General features: G+C 43.0%; 1 protein-coding gene across 5 annotated transcripts in view; it reads right to left on the reverse strand.

The window, feature by feature from the left end:
• Positions 1 to 21,689, reverse strand: part of Asap1 (ArfGAP with SH3 domain, ankyrin repeat and PH domain 1) — a 319,306-nt gene that overhangs the window by 80,364 nt on the left and 217,253 nt on the right. For 3 of the 5 annotated variants that reach the window (XM_052747904.1, XM_052747902.1, XM_052747905.1), the window contains 6 exons: positions 15,029 to 15,103; positions 14,475 to 14,524; positions 12,991 to 13,120; positions 11,351 to 11,436; positions 4,526 to 4,601; positions 3,236 to 3,358 (listed from right to left, as the gene is read on the reverse strand). In XM_052747904.1, coding sequence (XP_052603864.1) covers positions 3,236 to 3,358; positions 4,526 to 4,601; positions 11,351 to 11,436; positions 12,991 to 13,120; positions 14,475 to 14,524; positions 15,029 to 15,103 — 540 coding nt within the window. The remainder of the gene's footprint in view (positions 1 to 3,235; positions 3,359 to 4,525; positions 4,602 to 11,350; positions 11,437 to 12,990; positions 13,121 to 14,474; positions 14,525 to 15,028; positions 15,104 to 21,689) is intronic. The other 2 variants (XM_052747906.1, XM_052747903.1) reach the window with 1 other exon arrangement.

Consider the following 21,689-nt stretch of genomic DNA (forward strand, 5'->3'; position numbering starts at 1 on the left):
AAACCTCATCTCTCTGAACTGAATGCAATTCCCATTCACCGATTTAATGGGTTTGTGAAAGCTTAGTATTCAACTGAAAACCACACTACCATAGAACTTCAAATTTACAATGGCAGGTGTGGCTGTTGAGTAAGAATCCCCTGTCTAGCCTGTGAATGAACTCTGGGTAGTATTTGGCACCCTGGGGAAGACGGAGGAACAACACGGAGTCCATCAGCTTGCATCCACACTGTGAAGGACTGGCTGGCTATTCAGGGCCCATGAGTTTTCAAATACTTTTGTGTATAGAATCATTGTTAGAAACAGAATAGTTACAGCCCTAGAAATATATGAGCAGCAAGTAGTTCTTTCAGGAAGTTAGGCCATTAGGAAAGGTGAAGATAAATCATTTCACTGAACATTTGCCAAAAGACAACAAAAATTTGACTTTTATGAGAAAAAGAATAAGCTTTCCAAGTATCTGGGGATCCTGTTTATGGCTACAGTTCTAGAACTAACAGTTGCTTTTTCTTCTGCACTTGTTTATGCATGTGCTCCTGTGTGCTGAGGTCAGAGGACAACCTGCAGAAGCTGGTTCTCTCCACCACTGGGATCCAGGAATGAAACTCAGGTCATCAGTCTTCGTGGCATCTTGCTGGGCCATCTATCTGGCCTCCTATAATTCTTGACATTTCTTTTTCATCTTCAACTTGACAATCTAGAACTACCTGGGAAGGGAGTCTCAAGAGGGATTCCTTAGGTCAGGCTGGCCTCTGGGCATGCCTGGAAAGGCTTATCTGGATTGCTTTAACTGAGATGGGAAGACCCACCCATCCTGATGGTGCCTAGGCAGAGGATCCTGGATTGCATAGAGTAGGGATGTGAGTTGAGCACTACCATGGCTTCATTAATTCATTGCTTTCTGCTCTTGACTGCTTCAAGTTTCTGCTGCTGTGACATCCCTGTAATCCCAGACTGTAACCTGAAACTGTGAGCCAAATAAACTCTCTTTTCTTTTAAGTTGCTTTTGTCAGTGTATTTTATCGCAGCAACAGGAAACCAAACTAAGACAGCTTCCTTTAATTGAGCCATGTTAGAAACTGGCAAGGCTTAATTAAGTAGGTTAGACCACTTGCGGGGTGCTTTTAATTTCTCATATCATCTTTTCCATTACTTTGCACTCTTCTCAAAAACTAGGGAGGGGACAAGAGCTCTCCGATGGATATTGTCCTTCACATTTACTCACTGGTGGACAGTTTCTATTGCCTTGGAAGTCACTAAAAATCATTACTTGCTAAGTTATTTTGCAACAAGAGGTAATAGCATTAGAAAGGGATGGGTGGTCAATTTTTGTTGTAAAATACTTGGGAGGAGATGCCAACGAAAACCCATTAATCAGCTTGGGGTAGAATTAAATATCAATCGTGATGTGCTCATTTTATCACAGAGACACTCCTTCTGTTATGAGACTGCTTCTTAGCTAGCAGGAGTAGAATAACCTATGCAAAACGAAGTGACTTTTTCCCCCCTGGGAAATGTCTATATACAGGAAGCCCAGGTAACAAAACAAAGGCAGGAAGTGGTTATGGGCTAACCAGTAGAGAAAAGTAATCACAACTTTCTCTCGAGTCATCCCTTGCCCTTCCATTTGGGTCTTCCTATTGCACGTACACTGAGAAATCGTTCAAGGAGACTATTTCTCTTAGGGTTTAGATGTCAGGAGACAGTATGTATGCCTCAGTTTCTAATGTGGAAATTTTCCTGAGGCAGTCTGACCACAGATAGTCACAGCCTGAGACCGCCTGGGTAGAGACTTTGTCTCAATGCACAGATGTTCCTGGGAATCAGGGCTGCTCTAAAAGGAGAGCAGGACAATATCTACCGTTAAAGAACAACAGACTTATCTCACTTTGCCAAACCTCAAACATTTGTAAAACCTGAACTTGGAGAAGAAAGAAGAGTGAAAATTATTTTAAATGAATATACATACTAGGTATAGCCTTGGTAAAGGAAACCTTTAAAGGCTACAGTAAAAGGCTAGTGAAGGTTTTCAGTGTGTTTTTTGATGGCAGTGGGGGGAGGGTACTTTGTTTTGGACTCATGAATGCCTTTGGGAAATTTTAGGAATTTAAAAACAGTGAGAATATCCCGTTGTGAGATAAGGGACTGACAGAATCAATGCTAGGCGACCATTAAATACTATATTGATATTTTGTCTTTTTTTTTTTCAGAGCTGAGGACCGAACCCAGGGCCTTGTGCTTGCTAGGCAAGCGCTCTACCACTGAGCTAAATCCCCAACCCCAAACACGGTATTGAAACCCTGCACAAACAGGCACATGTGACTTTCTTCCATGGAACAACAAATGCTATTTACCCTCACTAGGAAGTCATGTCCCTTAGCACAACATCCAATGTCCTTTGTAATCAAGCCTGGACTTGTATCCTATATCCCATTTCTCATTTCTCCACCCCTTCTGCTCTCAGACATTTGTGGTCCCTTGAAAACATCAGAGAGTTTCCAGCTTTGTGTCCTTCAGGGGTTCTCCCTGGCTACAGTGTACCTCAAATGGTAGTGGGGCCAATTTAGCATGACTGTTCACTCTGCTGATTTGTTCTACAAGATCCTTGATAAAGGGATAGCAAGCATCAATGCCTGGAAAAATGACATTTGTAACTAAGGGTCAGAGCTGCATTCATCAAGTCTGCCGTGCATTCAACTTCTACAGTTTCAACATCCATGGGCCATCTCAACTGAGTTCGTCTAATTCTGGGGTAAAACTTCTAAAGGACTCTATCAAAATATTTCCTAATTCTCTAGTAAAATGAAAGACCATTTCTGGCTTCCCAGAATAACCGGCATGGTCTGAGAAGAGAATTATGGGGTGCACTGTTTGCTTCAAAGGTAACATTAAGAAAAATCTAAGGCTACAAAAGTACCAGAATCCAGGGTACCATTTATTTATGAGGAGGCGAAGGAACACAATTTCTTCTTTTCTAGACATAGTCTCACTATATATAGGCCAGGCTGGTTCTGTGGTCACAGAGCTCTACCTGCCTCTTCCTCTCAGTGGTAAGGACTAAAGGCCCATGTCACCTCACATGGTGGGAACACAATTTCGATTCGGGGCATCACTGTAGATACAGACTTCTGTCTTTTATCTCATCTGTCCCCACAACCACCCCAGTAGGAAGCTATCAATGTGCCTGTTTCACAGATCAAGAAACACAGAGAGGATCACAAGCAGCCTCACTTACACTGTTAGCCCTGCTGGGAACATATAAACCACCTACTTCTTTCGGATCAAGCTGCAGGGAGGACTTTATTAGGTCTCGGAGTGCAGTTAGCTGTTTCTTTTCTTCATCTTGGGTTTGCTTTATCTGGGAAAGAAAAAAAAAATCACACTTGTTACTTATTCATTTTTAAAAACAAAGCTATTTATCCAAATATACCACTTAATTAATTCAATTTCATAGATGCAGTCAGTAACTTTTCCTATTAGTGCTCATACTGCCTTGTTTTTAATGTGTGAGGCAGAGGCTAATCCTGAGAAAGTACTGAGGTTTAGAAGTAGTAAATCATGTACCAGGCGTTTTTATTAAATCACGGTGACCCCAAAAGCCCTAAATCCCTATATTAGACAAGGCTAAGAAATAATGCTAAGATCATTTGTTTCTGGCTTTTGAAAGGATGGGTCAAAAGACTATGACAATAAAATTAAATTAAAAGAGAATTATATGACTGAGAAACCAATGGCAACAAAGTTTACAAAGAACCACATGAGGACCAGGATTGCTACTGCTTATTCTTAATCACTTGGGAGTTCATTGTCACTGATCCATGCTCACTAACTAAAAGAAAGTTAAATTAGCCAAAACACATAGGTATGTTTGTTAAAAGGTTGCATTCATTATTTGAAATGCTTGGAAGCAGTACTGTTTCATATTTTCTTGCATTTGGGAATATTTGCACATATATAATGAGATCTCTCAAGGGTGGGGCCAAAGTCTTAATATACAATCAACTTGTTTCACATAGCCTTAAAAAACAGGCTAAAGACAATATCCTACTATATATAGTTTCTGACATATATGTGCACAACTATATTTTGACTGCAATGTGGTCATATGTGGAATTCTCTTTTTACACTTTCATGCCAGATGGTCCTCAGAGTTTCAGATTTTAGAGCATTTTTCATCAGGCATACCTAATCTGTTACTTGTAACTCTAAAATCTTTTCTAAAAGTATGTACTCATATCCTAATATATTTTCTTTTAATATTCATGAGCCAAGTTATTTACAAGTAATAATTATACCATCTCTATGTATACATTCCTCTTCCCTTCTGAAAAGTTTAATTTCGGATTTCTTATACGCTTCTCCCCACTCTTCATAGCCTCCAAAGGTCCGTTGCTAAAACAAAGGCTTGTCAGCTAGGTTTATACTGACATATCACTGGCCTCTTCTGCTTAATACCCTTCTGATAGATATCAAATATACTGATGCTTATTACAAGTTCAATGCACATGCTGCATAGAGAACTTACATTATACAAGTCAGCAGCCAGCTTTTCTATGTACTGTTTCAGTTTATCAGCTGTTTTCAAGCCATCCTGAAAGAAACTACAATGGAAAACAACAGTGACTTACGAGTACTACAAAGAAGGAACAGAATTACATGCAAAACCCGAGAACTCTTCCTATCTCCCTGCACCCTCTCCCAGCAGTTTACACAAAATAAACATAAAACTAAGTTCAGCACTTATATAGAGATGTACCAACAAACAAATTATGGGTGCTATTTGAACTCCATTAGTAGAGATCATAGTCAGACCAAATAACACTTACAGTCCTAACTGATTTCACATGTATTCTCATGCACACATATATCACTTCCTTGTGGCTGCGCCATGTTTGAATCAAAGAGAGAACGAATGTGGTGATATATTGTGTACCCTAATAAACTTAGCTGGGGATCAGAGGTCAGAGCCAGCCATTAGATTAGACATAGAGGCCAGACAGTGGGGGCACACACCCTTAATCCTATCACTTGGGAGGCTCTGTGAGTTCAAGGCCACACTGGAAACCGAGTCAGGCAGCAGTGGCACACACCTTTAATCCTAGCACTTGAGATGTCATGCCTTTCCTTGGAAAGCACACACGCCTTTAATCCCAGGAAATTACATGGCTGGGTGGAGAATGGTATATATAATATATAATGGTAAGGTGTGAGGAGACAGGAAGAAGCAGCAGTCCAAATGAGACCCTCGGGGTGAGGACTCAGAATCCTTTCAGAGGATTCGTGGAAACAGGATTGGCTGAGGAGTTGGCGAGATGAGGTTAGCTATGGCTTGTTCTGTTTCTCCAATCTTTCAGTTTTCACCCCAATATCTGGCTCCCGTTTTTTTTTAATAAGACCTTTAAAGATCCATGTTACAAAAGACAAACTAGCCCCTGACATATAGAAGTCCAACTGGCCACTAGAAGTTGAGGCAAAAAGCAACATGTGCTAAGCTCACAGGGTTTCAGTGGTACCAAGGGTTTGGAAAGCTGCAGTCTATACCACATAAATGACAAAGGTGCATTACTTGTCATTTTTCCAATGATAACAAGAGCTGAGAACTGAAGAGCCTTTACTACATGCCGAGAACTGTCACAAACACATTTCACAAGCTTCCTTTCCATTCTGTAGAAAATGCACAGCAAGACTTATACCTTACTCTCTACACACAGTGGTGGGATTCAGATCCAGGACTGCCTGACACCAAGTTCATTCTCACAGCTAAAAATGAAGTAAGTTTTTTTTTTTTTTAAAGATTTATTTATTATGTATACAGAAGAGGGCACCAGATCTCATTACAGATGGTTGTGAGCCACCATGTGGTTGCTGGGAATTGAACTTGGGACCTCTGGAAGAGCAGTCAGTGCTCTTAACCTCTGAGCCATCTCTCCAGCCCCATGAAGTAAATTTTCTTTCTTTCTTTTTAATTTTTTAATTCATCTATTTATTTTACATCCCAGCTGCAGCCTCCCCTCCATTCCACCCCACCCCCACCCCCACCCCCTCGTGCTCCCCATACGTTACCCACTCCTCTCTCCATCCAGGAAAGGGCAGGTCTCTCATGAGTATCAATAAAACATGGCATATCAAGTTGCAGTAAGACCAAGCACCTTCTCATGTATTAAGGCTGGGCAAGGTGACCCAATATGAGGAGTAGGGTCCCAAAAACCAGTAAAAGAGTTGGAGACAGCCCTTGTTCCTGATGTTAGGAGTCCCACAAGAGGACCAAGCTACACAACTGTAAGATATATGCAGAGTGCCTAGGTCAGTTCCATGCAGGCTCCCTGGTTGTCAGTTCAATCTCTGTGAGCTCTTGTGACCCCAGGTTAGTTGACTGTGTGAGCCTTCCTGTGGTGTCCTTGACCCTTCTGGCTCCTACACTCTTTTCTCCTTCTCCACAGGATTCCCAAACTGCCCAATGCCTGGCTGTGGGCCTCTGCATCTGCCTCCATCAGTTACTGGATTACACTTCTTTGATGACAATTGGGCCATGTACAAATCTGGTCAAGGAGCAGGCCAGTTCAGGCTACAGCTGCTGCTAGTAGTCTAAGCTGGGGTCCTCCTCATAGACTCCTGGGAGATTCCCCTGTTCCAGGCTTCTGCCTGACCCCAAAATGCTCCCCAGCACTATTCTCTCCCTGTCCCCTCCCATCTGATCATTTATGTTCCTATCCTCACTTGCCCTCACAGTCCACTCACGAAATCTCTTCTATTTCTCCTTCCCAGGGAGATTTGGGTGCCTTCCCATGAATCTTCCTTGTTACTTAGTCTCTCTGGGTCTGTAGATTGTAGCACACTTATTCTTTATTTTACAGCTAATATCCACTTTTGAGTGAGTACATACAATGTTTGATGAAGTAAGTTCTTATCTTGGGCAAGTGAAGATAGTTCCTATCTTCGTGTGTGTGTGTGTGTGTGTGTGTGTGTGTGTGTGTGTGTTTCCTCAGGACCCTCACCTGTGGCTCAGGGCACTGGTGTTTGGAATTCTCATACTCTGCTGCCCTTTCTCTAAGTCATGCCTACCCCCAGTGGACTGCTTACCCACAGACTTTATCTGCCTTGTGGTCTCCCCACACGTGATGAGGATCAGCTCCCTGCCACACTACAGAGCTCTTAGCACAATGGAGATGCTAAGAGGCTATGAAAGGAATTTTGAAATCCACTTTGGGATCCACACAAAGCCTCTCAGAGCCTGGGAAAAGTCAAGCCCCTATTCCCTGTATCCTAGGCAATGGGCTGACTTTTTCTTCCATGTATATCCTATAACATGTAACATTCTAGAAAGTGCCACCCTATGTAACCACAAAGATGTTTCAACGATTCTGTAGAGAGCCACAGTACAGAGTGGTGGACTGGACCCACTGCTGGAGATTTTAAAATTGCAGACGCTGTGCACCATCTCCGGCTCATCATACACCCTGAAGTTAAAGACATCAGCTGCAGGTGTGGCTGCACCGCTGTCCAGCTTCTAGTTCATGTGGGCACTGTAGGAGTTTTTCCAGCTGCTGAAACAAGCAGTGGGGAGATTGGCTGTGGATCACAGTTGCTGCAGGTTCAAGTCCAGCAGCAGAGAAGGGGCACCGGGGCTCCGCTCTCTCGTCTTCTTCCACTCACGCCATGGGCAGTGACACCCACTTTCAGAGCAGATCTTCTTCCCTCAGTTAACTCTCTCTGGAAAGTCCCTCAAGACAAAGCTGGTGGCAGGGGGTGGGGGAACGGCTAATCCCTCAGGTGATTCAACATCTGGTAAACTGATAATGTAGATTCACCACCCCAGGTAAACTCAACTAATTTAAGCTGTGTTTATTTTCTAAATTAAAAAAAAAATTGAGCCATGCTACTCTGTAATTTTTATTATATTTACAGTGCTGCATGACCACTATCCAACTCCAGAGGATTTCCATCACCCCAGGAAATCCCTTATCCCCTGACCATTAATCTGATACCTCTATGGGTTGCCTTTCCTGAACATTTCACATACATGCAATCTGGAATGTGGTCTTCCATGTCTGGCTTCTTTCACTTGGCATAATGTCTTAAATGTTCATCTGTGTTGAAGTATGAATCAGTATTTCGTTCTTTTACATGGCTGAATAATATCCTACTGTATGGCTATCCCCCATCTGTTTAACCTGATAGGTACACAAGTTTCCAAGTACTGAGAATAATAGTTATGTAATATTCATGCATGTACTTTTGTCTGAATACATGGTTTTGGCTCTCCTGGGTATTTATCTAAGAGTTTTACAAGCAATTGTACTACTATCTTACACTCCTAACAGTGATGCTCGGGTTTTCTGTCCATCATAGCCCATCTAAGACTTTTCTATTTTTGGTATTTTGATGACAGCCGGCCTAGGGGGTATGAAATGGTCTCTCATTTCTGATTTTTATTTGTACCTCCATAATGATTAATGATGCTGAATATTTTATCATGTGATACTTGGCAAATTATATATCTCCTTCAGAAAAAAATGGCTATACAAACTTCGTAGACTCAAAAAAACTGGATTATCCTTTGTTGTTGCATTCTTCGTACTTCTGTAGTCTCAGTCTGTATTAGGTAAGTGGTTCACAGATGTTTTCTCCCATCTGGTGGGTTGTCTTCCCATTTTCCTATCAATACCCTTTTATAAACAGAGCTTTGAATTTTGATGTCGGACTAACTTTCCCCTTGGTCCCTCTGGTTATCATGTCTATACTGACACATGTTTAAAAAAACAAATGCCACTATGGGTACGTTTTGATCATCTCTGAATTAAAATGTCCTTATTCTGTGATATAAAAAAGAAATCACATGTGAAAACTAGTGAGTCCACACGTCCTGTGCTGTACGTAAGTTCCTAGGAGCTGTTATTTTTTGAGTATAAGCTGTATGATGAAAGAGAGTAATGCTTGTAAATGCTCTTGCTTCTGCAAATCACAATAAATCCCGTGGTAAAAGGAGTGGGCGGTTTGTTTTGAAAGCAGGATGTTATTGGCAATGTTCATGTGTGAGTGAGTAGCAGTGTGGGTGAGCTGGAACAGGTAGAGACAGTTTGTCTCTGCTCCCTTTCCAATGCAAACACTGGATCCACACCGAGGTGCTGCAATTCCACAAAGTATCATGCAGCAGATTCCCTGGTGAGCACTGGCTGAGTCTACTGAAAACCATTTGGGAACTAGAGTGAGTGCTCAGAAGAAATCTTAACTAAAACTATGAGTAGAGAATGCTCTACAGGGCAACACCATGCATATTAAGGGTTTGAAGGGAATGACTGAGATAGCAGGAAGAATCTCGGAAAGAAAACCTCCCCAGCTATGATGTGGAGTTCCTGGATCCAACAATATAGCAACTTAGAGATGAATCCTACTGTCTGTCAATCCTGCCACCTGATGGCTCAGAACCTCACCTCCTAAGGAGCTTGTCCAGTGGGTCTATCCTTCTGTTGATCTCTCTCTCTGATTAGGGATCTCAAAGGCCAGCTGCCTTCCCAGACCCATCCCAAGTCCCATCATCTTCTTTCAGATATCACCACTGCCCTCCTCGGCTTTCTTGAAGGAGTCTCTCCTCTTGGTGCCCATGGCACAGGTCATTGAATGCCTTATGATTATCAGGATGCCTGATTTCCTGCACCAGACAAAGACCTCCAGGAAGCAGCTCTGTCTGCATCTAACTTCAGAACCTTACAAAACACCTGGCCTTTGGCAGGAGGCTAGTGAATGGTTATGAGGAGGGAAGCAGAAAGGAATAAAGGAATAAGGAGGGTCAGGCTGCAGCCATTTTAAATAATGTTGCTCTTTCATGTTACTCACAGAGGCTAATGTACCTGCAGTTCACAAAGAACTTTATGTTTTGGGAAACTCTGCTTGTACACCTCAAACTCTTCTATCCAGACTTAGGGGAATTGAGAAAGATCTCTAAAATCAAGTAAAATTAAATTTGCTGTTGAGAGTTGCATTTCAGAAGACTGAGAGATTAATTTATTTTGGTAAAAGTTGTGAAGATATTATGTTTCTAAAAAAAACTGAATAAGATGAAAAATTCCACCTATAATTAAAGTCACAGTCACTGATTACTTACTTCAAAGTTGGTAACCGTCCACTATACCATAAAGGCAAAACTTAGGTCAGGTGCTCAGATCCTCAGGTCAGAGCTCTAGTAGACACTTTACCTTATAAATTGGAAATTTCCATATATTCTATTTATCAAGCACATATATACAAAGTCACTGAATTTACACTGAAAAAGTCAACCAATTTATATAAAGACTAATTTGGTCATCAAAAAGCCTTTTGTAAAGAGAAACATCCTAACCATGACATATATATACTATCCCACTGGTAACTACTCCAAATGCTTTATTTTATTTTACTCTCACATTCTCATGAAGATCCTGAGGTTGTGTTACAAGCTCTAAACAACTATGTCAGATGACTCTGGTATTCAGTGAAGGGCCTGTTGCCCAGGAAGGATTTGAACCTGTCCATTAACCATCTCAAGCTTTGTGTTTTTTTCCTAAATGTGTCATTTGCACACAAAGGTCTTCCTAGCTGTGGTGTTGTTAAATGGGATAGGAGAGATCAAATGAAATTATGCATTTATTATTTTGAGAGTTTTTTTTTTTATCTAGCTCAAATGCCCTTTATTTCATCCTGCTTATGAGAGCTGGCCGGGCTGCTTCAGAAAGGACCTTGTATTATCTTCTCTGTATATCCACTGGCTAACATAGACTCTAACAGCAATGGCAATCTCACACAAAGACTCCAGCAGAACACTCACCCACGTTAGCCCAGCAAATAAAGAAGATGAATAATCAGACACAGTGCCATGAGCAGAATGAAATCAAACACACACAAGATGTCACAGTGTCGAGTAATGTTCGTCTCTTCGGACAGAACACTGTTTCACAGAAATCCGTCTACAGCGTTAAGCATTCAAAATGCCCCAAGTAGTAAAATTTAGATAATGAACCCCCACCAAGGAACTGTGGGTGGGAATGAATGGTAAAAGTAGCAGGGAAGATGATAAGGCGTAAGGGGAGGAGCGGTGTCAACAGAATGGTCTTGGTGACAATGGCTTATGCACAATCTGTGACAGAAGACATTGCTTCGACTAGTCAAATAGTTGTCTATTGTGAGCTACTACTTTATATAAAATGCAGAGGAAGTAAGACAATAATACTGTTTCTCATTTATTTAGTTGAAGAAAATAACTGTCTTACTATAGGATAGTCACTAAATGAAAGAAAACCAAGAGAAGGGCAATGAATGGAAGGGGCTGATTAGTAAGGGCTGGTGAACAACCACTGATAAGTAATGCCACACTTACTTGCACTGTGCGTGATAATACTTGATAAGGTTCTGCAGCAGGTCCACACCCTTTTTGGTCTTGATTTCATTAACTTTAATGAGATACTGTGGAAAGAAAGCAAGCACGCAGAAATTTATGTTGGTGACTCTAGATGTAGCTCTCAGGCTCATGTGGGAGAACACCACTCTCAAACCTGCGTAAGTAGGTGAGCTTTGTTTAGGGAAGGCTGCTGGGACACAGTCAGTGTGCACAAACGCAATTAGCGTTAGCGTTTGCTAAGGTCTTATGATTAGTTTACTAGACAGGCAAGAAGGAAACTCAGCAAATGCACTCCATGAAAACTGGTTGCTTCCCCTTGGTGCAGTGGATCTCAAACTTATATTCACACAGTCCTAAGAGATGGACTGTTCTTTGCAGAAAACCGGTGGAGCAGCAGTCTCTTCGAGAATGTTCTATAAGATAGTGAAACTTTAAACAAGGAGATGAATCAGAAGAAGAGCTCTCTACTAAAAAAGAAGCAAGTATAAGGAAAGGTGTAGTTAACTACACAGCACTGGTTTTAATTTTACCAATGGACAAAATTCTCCATTGACACTGTGCTTCTAGCTCACTCAGTGTGATGTAAAAATTCATAATAGAAAAGGTCAAGGAGCCAAAGGTTTATGAGGAAGAAGAAAAAACTCAAAAGGAAAAAGAAAAAAAAAAAGGAAATCCAGGTGCTGTGGGATGGTCTGTATGTCAAGTGTGTTGCTGATTGGTCAATAAATAAATCACTGATTGGCCAGTGGCCAGGCAGGAAGTATAGGCGGGACAAGAAGGAGAATAAAGCCAGGAAGTGGAAGGCTGAGTCAGAGACACTGCCAGCCGCCACGATGACAAACAGCATGTGAAGATGCCGGTAAGCCACGAGCCACGTGGCAAGGTATAGATTTATAGAAATGGATTAATTTAAGCTGTAAGAACAGTTAGCAAGAAGCCTGCCACGGCCATACACTTTGTAACCAATATAAGTCTCTGTGTTTACTTGGTCGGGTCTGAGCGGCTGTGGGACTGGCGGGTGAGAGAGATTTGTCCTGACTGTGGGCCAGGCAGGAAAACTCTAGCTACATCCAGGAGAAAACCTTAAATTACACACACTCCTTTAGGACTCTATAAGCTGGAAAGCATCTCGATTGCTCAAGTTGCTTTATAATGAGTGTGCAAGTCCAGGAAGGGGTACAGGTTTTGGTGGGAATTCAGTTTGAGAACCACGGCTCTAAGTTAGAGGCAGCATGCTTTTTACTGCATTTTCCCATGAGCTCAGACTTTCTTACTGGGACAACTTTCATTTAAACTTTCACTCAAGCTGGATCCATGCTTTAAAAAAACCACATGCTCCAAAGTTGTAATCGTCACCAATGTTACCTCCCGCCAGGACTCCCTCCCCCAATCACTCACAAGCAACATTAAAGTTCTCACCAATGAATCCTGTTTTGGCTTAAAGAGGTCCATAGGACCAAGGCTCAAAATATGAGACAACAGGGCAATGGCAGATCCCAAAGGGCTTGGAGAAAAAGGGAGATTAGAATCCTTAGGAAACAGTCCCTCCTCCAAGCATCAAACCTAGTGTCTGCTGACTGGTAGGGAGAGAGGCCGGGGTTGGGAAGGTCTGTTCTTACTTCACACATCTGGAGCTGGAAGAGGCGCCGTTCCTTCTCCATTTCTTCTGCAATCTCGGCTCCGGTTATCTCTGTGCGGATCATCCCGTGCTGTTTTGCATGCTCTCTTTTCTCCTTCTCAATTTTTGTACTGTAATTAAAACAGATGCCACTTGAAAAAAAAAAGATAACGTTGCACAACCCCAAGCATGAACCTAAGTGCAAACTTGACCCTAGGCGATGATGTGCCAATGTGGGTCCATCAAATGCATCCCATGCACCATATTGGGAGTGGGGTGGGCTGTGATTTTGGGGCAGATGTGTATGGGGTGTGCTGGGAATAAATTGAAACTCTTATTATCTCCCATTCAAAAACACCAATTTTTAACGGGGGGATGTAGCTTGGGGTAGCGTGCAAGACCTTGGGTTCAATCCTAGTGAAGCAAAGCAGTTTTTGAAAAAATGAACCACACTGATGCCTTTCCTTTAATCAAATCTGACAGTATTACAAAAGCGCTTTGAGGAAAACATACTCGATCCACAAGGTCTTCTGTTTCTGTTCTAATTCTGCTGCTATTGTCGTCCACAGAAATGGCTGCGTTATGTAAACTTATGTTTACATAAGCTTTAGCATGGACATCTTTTCCTATCTACCGTCTGCCCGGTGTTACAAATCTCTCAGAGGAATAAGAATGAAGGAACTGGGTGTGGTGCCTCTTGTCATCCCAGCCCCTTAAAGATGGAGGCAGGAGGATCATGAGTTTGAGGCCTATCTGGGTCTCCAATCTCCTTAATCACTTACAAAAACCCTAGAGTCAATTGGTCTGGCTTCAGTGCCAAGTTATACTGCTCAGTCTCTGGGTCAGTAGATCCAGTGTGAATGCCAGCTTAACAGTTCCTGGCTGCATGACCTTCCAAGACTCCTTAGGTGTTCTAGACTTCAGTTTCCTGATAGAGTGAGAGGTGAACACTAATGGGTGGTGTGGGGGGGGGGGGCGGTCACGCACGTAAAACACATTTTGGTGTAGACCCTGCTAGACAAAAGGGTATCAAAAATACCAGCTAGTCTTTATTTCCCAACTGCTGTACTACACAGAAATGCACAGGGTTATGTAATGGTGTTGATAAAAAGAATATTGCACACATACATAGGCCTCAAACTTGGTAGGTCATAACAGCAACCAAAATAGCACCTGTCACTCCAGACAATCAGCACAGGTAGTGCAACGCATTTTGGGTATTTAGTTTTTTGAGACATTATCCTGCTAAGTAGCCCAGGATGGCCTGGAAATCACTAAGTCCAGGACTGCTCAGCCTCCAGAGGGATGGGGTAATTGTGTGTGCCACTCTTAGTTCGATCAGCACACCCAGTTTGCAGCCCTTAAAGAGACAAACTAAATACCATTACGAACACATTAGTTTCCTGGGGCTCAGTCCTGTCCCCACTTACTCCTTACAAAACTCATGACAACGACAACAAAACAAGAGAACAAATCACGACTTACAACTTCGTCTCATAATCTTTCCAGGCTTTGTCAAATGGCTTCTTGAGATCCTTTGGAAAGAGAAAACAGGAAAACGAAAACCATCATTCATCTTTCCTCAAATAAATAACTGAAAAAACATCTGAACAAAATCAACTTCCTTTATGGGGATCTGAAACCGCACTCGAACTGTTTACGGGGAGAAGTCTGAGAGAGGCAGCTAGGGTGAGCGCTCCCGGTCCTAGCAAAGAAGCAGGACCCGGAGATTCTGAAATCTGGCCCACAAAAAAATCACACTGGTGGAGGCCAGACCGGGGCCAAGCTTCTCTCCCACCCACTGAGGAGCTACCAGTCTTCCTGAAAGTGCCTAATCCAGTTCCCAGTCAATACCATTATGTGAAGGGACACACTTTTTTTAATGACCATTTTACGAGAATATTTATTTTACGCTGATACTGTTCAGAGATTTTCAGATACAAGTACCACTCTTGATTGTAGAGGTGGAAAAAAAGAACCTCAAGCAAACCCGATCCTTCTGAGTGAAGACAGGGAAAATACAGTTTCTGACCACTTACTCCTTTGACCCCCTTCAAGTCTCCTTTTAACAAGGAATCCAAGGTGAAGATCACATTGTGGCTCAGACCCTGGAGCTGGAAAATAAAAATAAAAAAAAGATGGGAAACAGTTAAAAAAAAAAAAAGAATGCACAATGAACGGTGAAACCCAGTCCTGTTGGCTCACCCACCCCGGGCTCGTGAAGAGCTGTATGTGTGTTGTGTGTCCATTGTGTATACAATGCCATCCGTCTTGCTAGTGTAACTCCCCACACTGCAGCTGTAGAAATGAGGACAGAAGGGTAACCTGTGCACGATCACAACTTTAAGCAGAGGCCTACCGTGCGGCCCCGGAGCAATGCTCTGAGATGCTGCTGCAGCACACACACATGGGTACAAAAGGCTACCACTTATTTCAGCACTTTCAGGGTAACGTCTACTCAAACTGCAACTCCTGGCTTGACTTTTCTTCAGCTGTGTGTCATGACTATAGAGGGAAGTATGTTAACTGGCTTTTAGTGTTTCCTTTTTGTACTCTCACAGCACACACTGTCTGTGCAATTATATTTATCCTGTCTCCTGGATGAGATTAGATGCTCATGACAACAGGGACCTTGACTGTTTTGCTCACAGCTGTAGCCTCGGCTAGTGTTATTATTATTATTATTATTATTAGTAGTAGTAGTAGTAGTAGTAGTAGTACTAGTAGTATTTATTGACAGGTCTGGCTATGTAGCCCAGGCTGGTCTTGAATTCACACTCTTTCTGCCTCGGTTTCCTGTGTGCTAGGATTACATGTTCCCAGGTATGAGTCATTAACATTCAGCTAAAACAAATCTTTAAAGGTTTGGGGAACGGTTTTCTACTGTACAGAGGAGTATGAAAGAGGAGGAGGTGGAGCTGCTGCCCAGCCGGAGGGAAGCAGCAGAGGAAACAGAATGGTTTAAAATACAGCCACCATGACCCTGGTGATTCCCAGGGAGACCCGAGCTTACAGCGCTCTGCAGAGCCAAAGCATAGACACACTTTGGAAGTTTTCCTCCCATGTAAGCATGCATATTTATCGGACTGTCCACCCATCCATCCAGTCTTACTGAACAGCGAGGAGCCACACATTATGCAGGCAGGAAGAGATGAGCAGCCCGCTCCTGAGGCCCCTCGTGGGGTTTCTTTCCACACTGGCAGCAGACATGCAGGGAGGCTAAAGAAGATTATGATGTGAGGACAGCCAATGCTGCCCGATGGCCTGGTGCTGACAAGTGTGGAGGGACTGTGTCCTACTGCCAGCTGCTGAAGATGGAGGGAGCTGACACACACACTCAGTGCCAGTTTACACATACCTGGCGAGTGCTGAAAATGTGTTTTTTTGTTTTGTTTTTTTTTTTAAATGCTGTGGACACCAGCTATGAGTCAGGCAGTGAGGGTCAGAAGGGCAGAGGAGAGAAGGCCTGTCCTTTGGATTCTGCCTTCTCCCTGCATAGCCTGGTGCTCACACCTTGGGTTTCCCACCAGGCCATGCAACATCTTTGCCTTCTTTGCTTTTCATCTGAGGAACGTTTTTCCAGCGTATACCACCAGAGGGCGCAGGACCCCTGCCAAGGCAATTCTGTCTGTGTGACTGTGCCACCAGCAATACAGATACAACTCAGCTTAGTGAGCAGGCCAGAGCTGCACTCTGACTCTGTCTAGGAGAATCCACAATGATGGTTTTGGAAAGTAGGGCAAAAAGACCACTCAGAATTTATGATTGTGGTTCTCAAAAAGAAAAAGGTTGGAAACCACTGGCCTTGGGCATGGCAGGGAGAAAAATGAAGATGCACAGGACTCAGCCCTTTGCCCCAGACAAGAAACTGGAGAGAGATTTTGCTCTTAGCTCTCAATTTCATTCTGGGAGTACAAGCCCTCAGCACCCTCTTGTCCTAAGGCTCTTATGAGATAGTGTGGACGATAGGGGATGTTGGCGGCCAACTGAATTCTTCACTCACAAAGCCAGCATCTACCTTTCTGCTTGTGACCATCCCGGCACCGACTTTACTCAAAGAACTTACCGTGCCCCACCACTTGTGTGGATGTTCGCGCCCTCATTTGTTTACTGTCCATCTCCCCAGTGTACACACAAGCTCCTGGACAGTGGGGTCTGGTGCACATGGTTACATTCCCCAAACCTGAACACTGGACCATACTGAACTGCTGTTCCAGCAGGACGTGCAGAGGGTATGAAATACATACAGCACTGTGTGCACAGGGCTCTCCTCCGACAGCACTGTTCATACTCATGGAAACGAAGTGCCCAACAATGGGCGCTGGCTCAGGAAATTATAGCACTTACGAGAATCTTCTTTATTTATGGGATATATTGGAGAATAAAAAGTACTTACAGTGGATGAGATTTGGTTTTGAAAAGATGGGACAAAGGTTGTGTATTTTTTTTTTTTATAAGATTTATTTTATGTATACCAGTGGTCTACCTGCATGCATACCTTTATGCCAGAAGAGGGCATCAGATCTCACTACAGATGGTTGTGAGCCACCATGTGGTTGCTGGGAATTAAACTCTGGGAAAGCAGCCAATGCTCCTAACCTCTAAGCCATCTCTCCAGCCCCTGTGTATATTATTTCTAAAGAAACACACAGTAATCTGCTGGCATCAGTGCTCTGAAAGACACTGGGGTGGTGTGGGGATGCAGGAGGAAAGGATTTTCTTCACTGTCATTATTACTGTTGTTGTTATTATTATTTAAAGGGCTGGGGAGATATCTCGGTTGGTAAATGCTTACCTTGCAAGCATGAGGTCCTACTGAGTTAGATGCCAGAATTCATGTCAAATAGGGCAGATCTATCTAGTGGCACACACTTGTAACCCTAGCGTGGGGAGTAGGAGACAGGAGACTCCCTGGAGCTCTAGAACCACCAGCTGAGACTACGTGGTGAGCCCTGGGTTAATGAGATAGTTCTAGCCTCAACAAACAAGACAGACAACATTTGAGGAACGACAGCTGAGGCTGGTGCACAGGTATGCACACGTAAACACACACACACACACACACACACACACACACACTCCTGTACATATTCAAACATCTTTTAAAAATAGGTAATGCATTGTTTGCTCAAAAATACCCCAATATTTGAAACAATGTGAAAAGCAGTGATTAAAAGCACATTTCAACGTTTAGTCCTAAATTATAGCTTTCATCAATGTCTCAAACCCTTTGTGAATGAAGCAAGAATGGAAGCTTACTGCTACCTTGACACGAAGGCTGTATTACCAAACAACACGGGAGTTATGAAATCTGTGGTTAGTGCTAAAGGTGAAGATTCTTCTGAAGAATAAGTCTTTCCAAAATCTATGCACTAACCACACTGAGTAACCAAATCATCATTGTGGTTAGGCCCTGGTTGAGGCACTGCACAGCTGGAAAACTCCAAGACTTGAGAATTTCATTGTGGTCATCTACACACGTATTCTTGGGGAATAAGAAGAAACCAAGCATACAATACATTACATATTAGAAATCTGGATTTCCCCCAGTGGAAAGCTTAGGAAAAAGCCACAGGGGAAAAAAAAAATATTCGCATTTACTAACTCTTTCCAGCTTGTTTCCCAGGAAGAAGTTTCTTCCCTTAGTGACAGTAACTGGAAACTACCTGAGTGGCACCAGGAAAACAGCAGAGAAGAGGGGTACTAGGAAAGACGCACCGAAGCACAGACTGTCTCTCTCTTGGAAATCTCAATGCAGAGAACATCTATTCCACCAAATAGTTTAGTGTGGTGCTCTGTGACAGAGGTGAAGTACATGAGTTCAGTCTTAGGATTCTCGAGTCTTTTAGGATTTTTGTTTTCTTACTGTTTCAGAAACCTTCCCAACCCAAGCCAAGCTCTGGTAGCCGGTGAGGCGTTGCCCTGACAGGCAACTGTAGTGTAGTCACACAGAGTCCCAGGACCATGGAGGACAGTCTTCCTGTTGTTGTCACAAATTAGCCTTTAATGGATGGCTTGTGAAAGACTTAAACATGAACTATGGATTGTCTGGATGACACTTTACTGAGATTCTATTGATTATTAACTTTCCAACAATCTCCCTGAGGCAGGAGGCTTGCCAGTCAGAAGTGAGTGTGAGCTACACAGCAAGACCCAGTCTCAAGCACACACACCCCCCACAGAAAAACCAAGACTATTTCTATTTCCATTTTAGTAAGCAAACAATACATTAAACACCATCTCAGGAATGATGCTTGATTACAGTAAATATACTGGTGTTCCTAACAAATGACTATGCCTTACAAAACAGCTATCCTCTGCCAGTCCACACATCCAAACCTACCGGGAATTTGGAAGAAGTTAGACAAGGAGGCTGAAATGCATCCTTCCATTATGCAAATGGGATTTATTTAATATATAACTGTAATTAGTACAGGCTTTGATGAAAATAACCACTTACTACTCACAGAATGTTCTGAGGCTGACAGACATTATACAAATGATCCATCACAATCCCACCCAAAGATGACGGACATAAAAACAACTCCTCCCGTGTGTGTTTTGACTTTTACCCCTTCATACAGTTTTCCAGAAGACACCATCTTGCTTATCTGTCTACTGACACATTTACTTATTTATCCCCTCTCTCAGAGGGTATGCTTCTGGTTTCTGAGGGAGTGGTGCCCTTGGAATGGCCACAGCAGGTATACAGGAGCAGCACAGGCTATACCGCCCAACCCAAGCCCCCCTGCAGGACTTACAGCTGTGCCCAGGAGCCCTGGGGTGCTGTCCACTGGAAAAGGCCAGCAGTGTCTCTTTTTCCTGCCTCGGAGCGGAAGGTAGCCCCACTCTACAAATTGGCCTTCCTACATGCACACGAGGCTGTGTTAATTAACGAGGACATAATTTGCTTGCTTCGTCATCTCGAGCTAATTCTGACAGGCTCTCTCCCCTGCCCCTTGGTTCTCTCTCCTCCTCTGCAGAAAGAAACAATTTCTCTCAAAGCAAAGCTAATGCAAATCTGCTGACTAGCTCAACACTTTGGAAAATCCAATTAAAATAATGAGCCAGCTCCCGCAGTTCAATCGGCGGTTCCCCGGTATAAATTAGGTTTTCTGTCTAGAGCGTTAACTCCTTCACACCCTAGGCAGTTACCAAATATCTTAAAAGTTATTTGAAATGGGTGCCTGGAGACCATCATGCTAAGTGAAATAAGCCAGCCTTGGAAAGACAAATATTGCGTGTTTTCTTTCACACGTCAACTCTAGATTTAAATATATTCTGTTTCTCTCTCTCTCTCTCTCTCTCTCTCTCTCTCTCTCTCTCTCTCTCTCTCTCATAGGACTTCCAAGTACCTTTCTACTTTCAAGTGAAAAGGGGGCCGTGGAAAGAGAGAAAGGGCTCTACAAGGAGAGGAGACAATAGAGGGTAACAATATATGTGACATGGTAGCACAGGAAGACACCATTTGGGGAGAGGAAAGGGACCAATGAAGAAGGGGCACTGGGCAGGGTGGTAGGGGGATGTGAAGAAAAACACACTATAATGATAATATACGTATGAACATGTCACATGGAAACCCACTACTCTCTATGCGAACTAAATTAACACACAATGAAAGAAGAAATTTTAAAAAGAGCTTTGTCACTAGGCTGCTTTCCAGAATACTATGACACAGAGAAAAGACTCACAGGCGCACGTGACCGTCACTATTGTGACTGTTTAACCTCTCTGGTGGCCCAGCATTCCCTTCAACTAGCCAGTGCTAGAGCATACGGTCTGGGGAGGGAGGGACAAGGAGAAAGGGTAAGATGGAGAAATGAGGGTACTAATCTGGCAGCACTACAACCGCTCATTACTAAAACACTGTTGATTACTTGGTATGACTGCTAATTCTGTCAACCTGACTGGGTTAGAAGATGCACATCTTTTCATGTGTCTATGTAGGAGTTTCCAGATACAAATGGATTATGAGGGCTACGGCTTATGAATGGATTAATCTCTTGATGAATGCACCTGGAGGTGGTGAAATGAAGGTGATGGGGCCTGAAGGAGGAAGTAGGCCACTTGGGGGCTCCATCTTGCCCTGGCCCCTTCCTATATTTCCCCTTTCTGCTTCCTATCTAACATGCCTTCTTGCTATATTTCCAGGCCAGCAATGGTAAAATCAGTCGACTCAGCTTCCAAGCGGTTTCCTTTCCTGTAATGGTAAACTTGAATCCCTGTTAGTTCATTCATACGAAGCTGTGGAGTTGGTTGCATTTAAGGACAGTACCACAAAGCTTTTTTGTAGAACCTTGTTCAAACAGGAAACATGGAGTCATGAAACAGGTGTAGCTTTGAAGCCAGTAAGTTATTTATGGCATTATCTTATAAATAAATCAAAATGTTTCAAAAACTAAAATTATACAATCTACATGCAAACTAAAATTATGCAATATATATGCAAAGGACAATTGCTAGCAGACATTACTGGCACATTAGATTAAGATTACATTTAAAATTTTTTCTGCTGCAAAGGCAGTAAGGAGAAACGAGGAATATTTGTGTCTATGGGTTGAGGGTACTCCTGCCTCCAGAAGAGAGGTGTTGTGTGTTGTCCCGTCCCTGTCCCCCCCCCCCCCCCCCCCCCCCAGACAGAGTTTCTCTGTATAACAGTTCTGGCTGTTGGGGAACTTGCCTTGTAGACCAGGCCTGGAA

This window comes from Peromyscus californicus, unplaced genomic scaffold (genome assembly GCF_007827085.1).
Source record: "Peromyscus californicus insignis strain IS unplaced genomic scaffold, ASM782708v3 Scaffold_20__1_contigs__length_68692818, whole genome shotgun sequence".
Classification (NCBI taxonomy): Eukaryota; Metazoa; Chordata; class Mammalia; order Rodentia; family Cricetidae; genus Peromyscus; species Peromyscus californicus.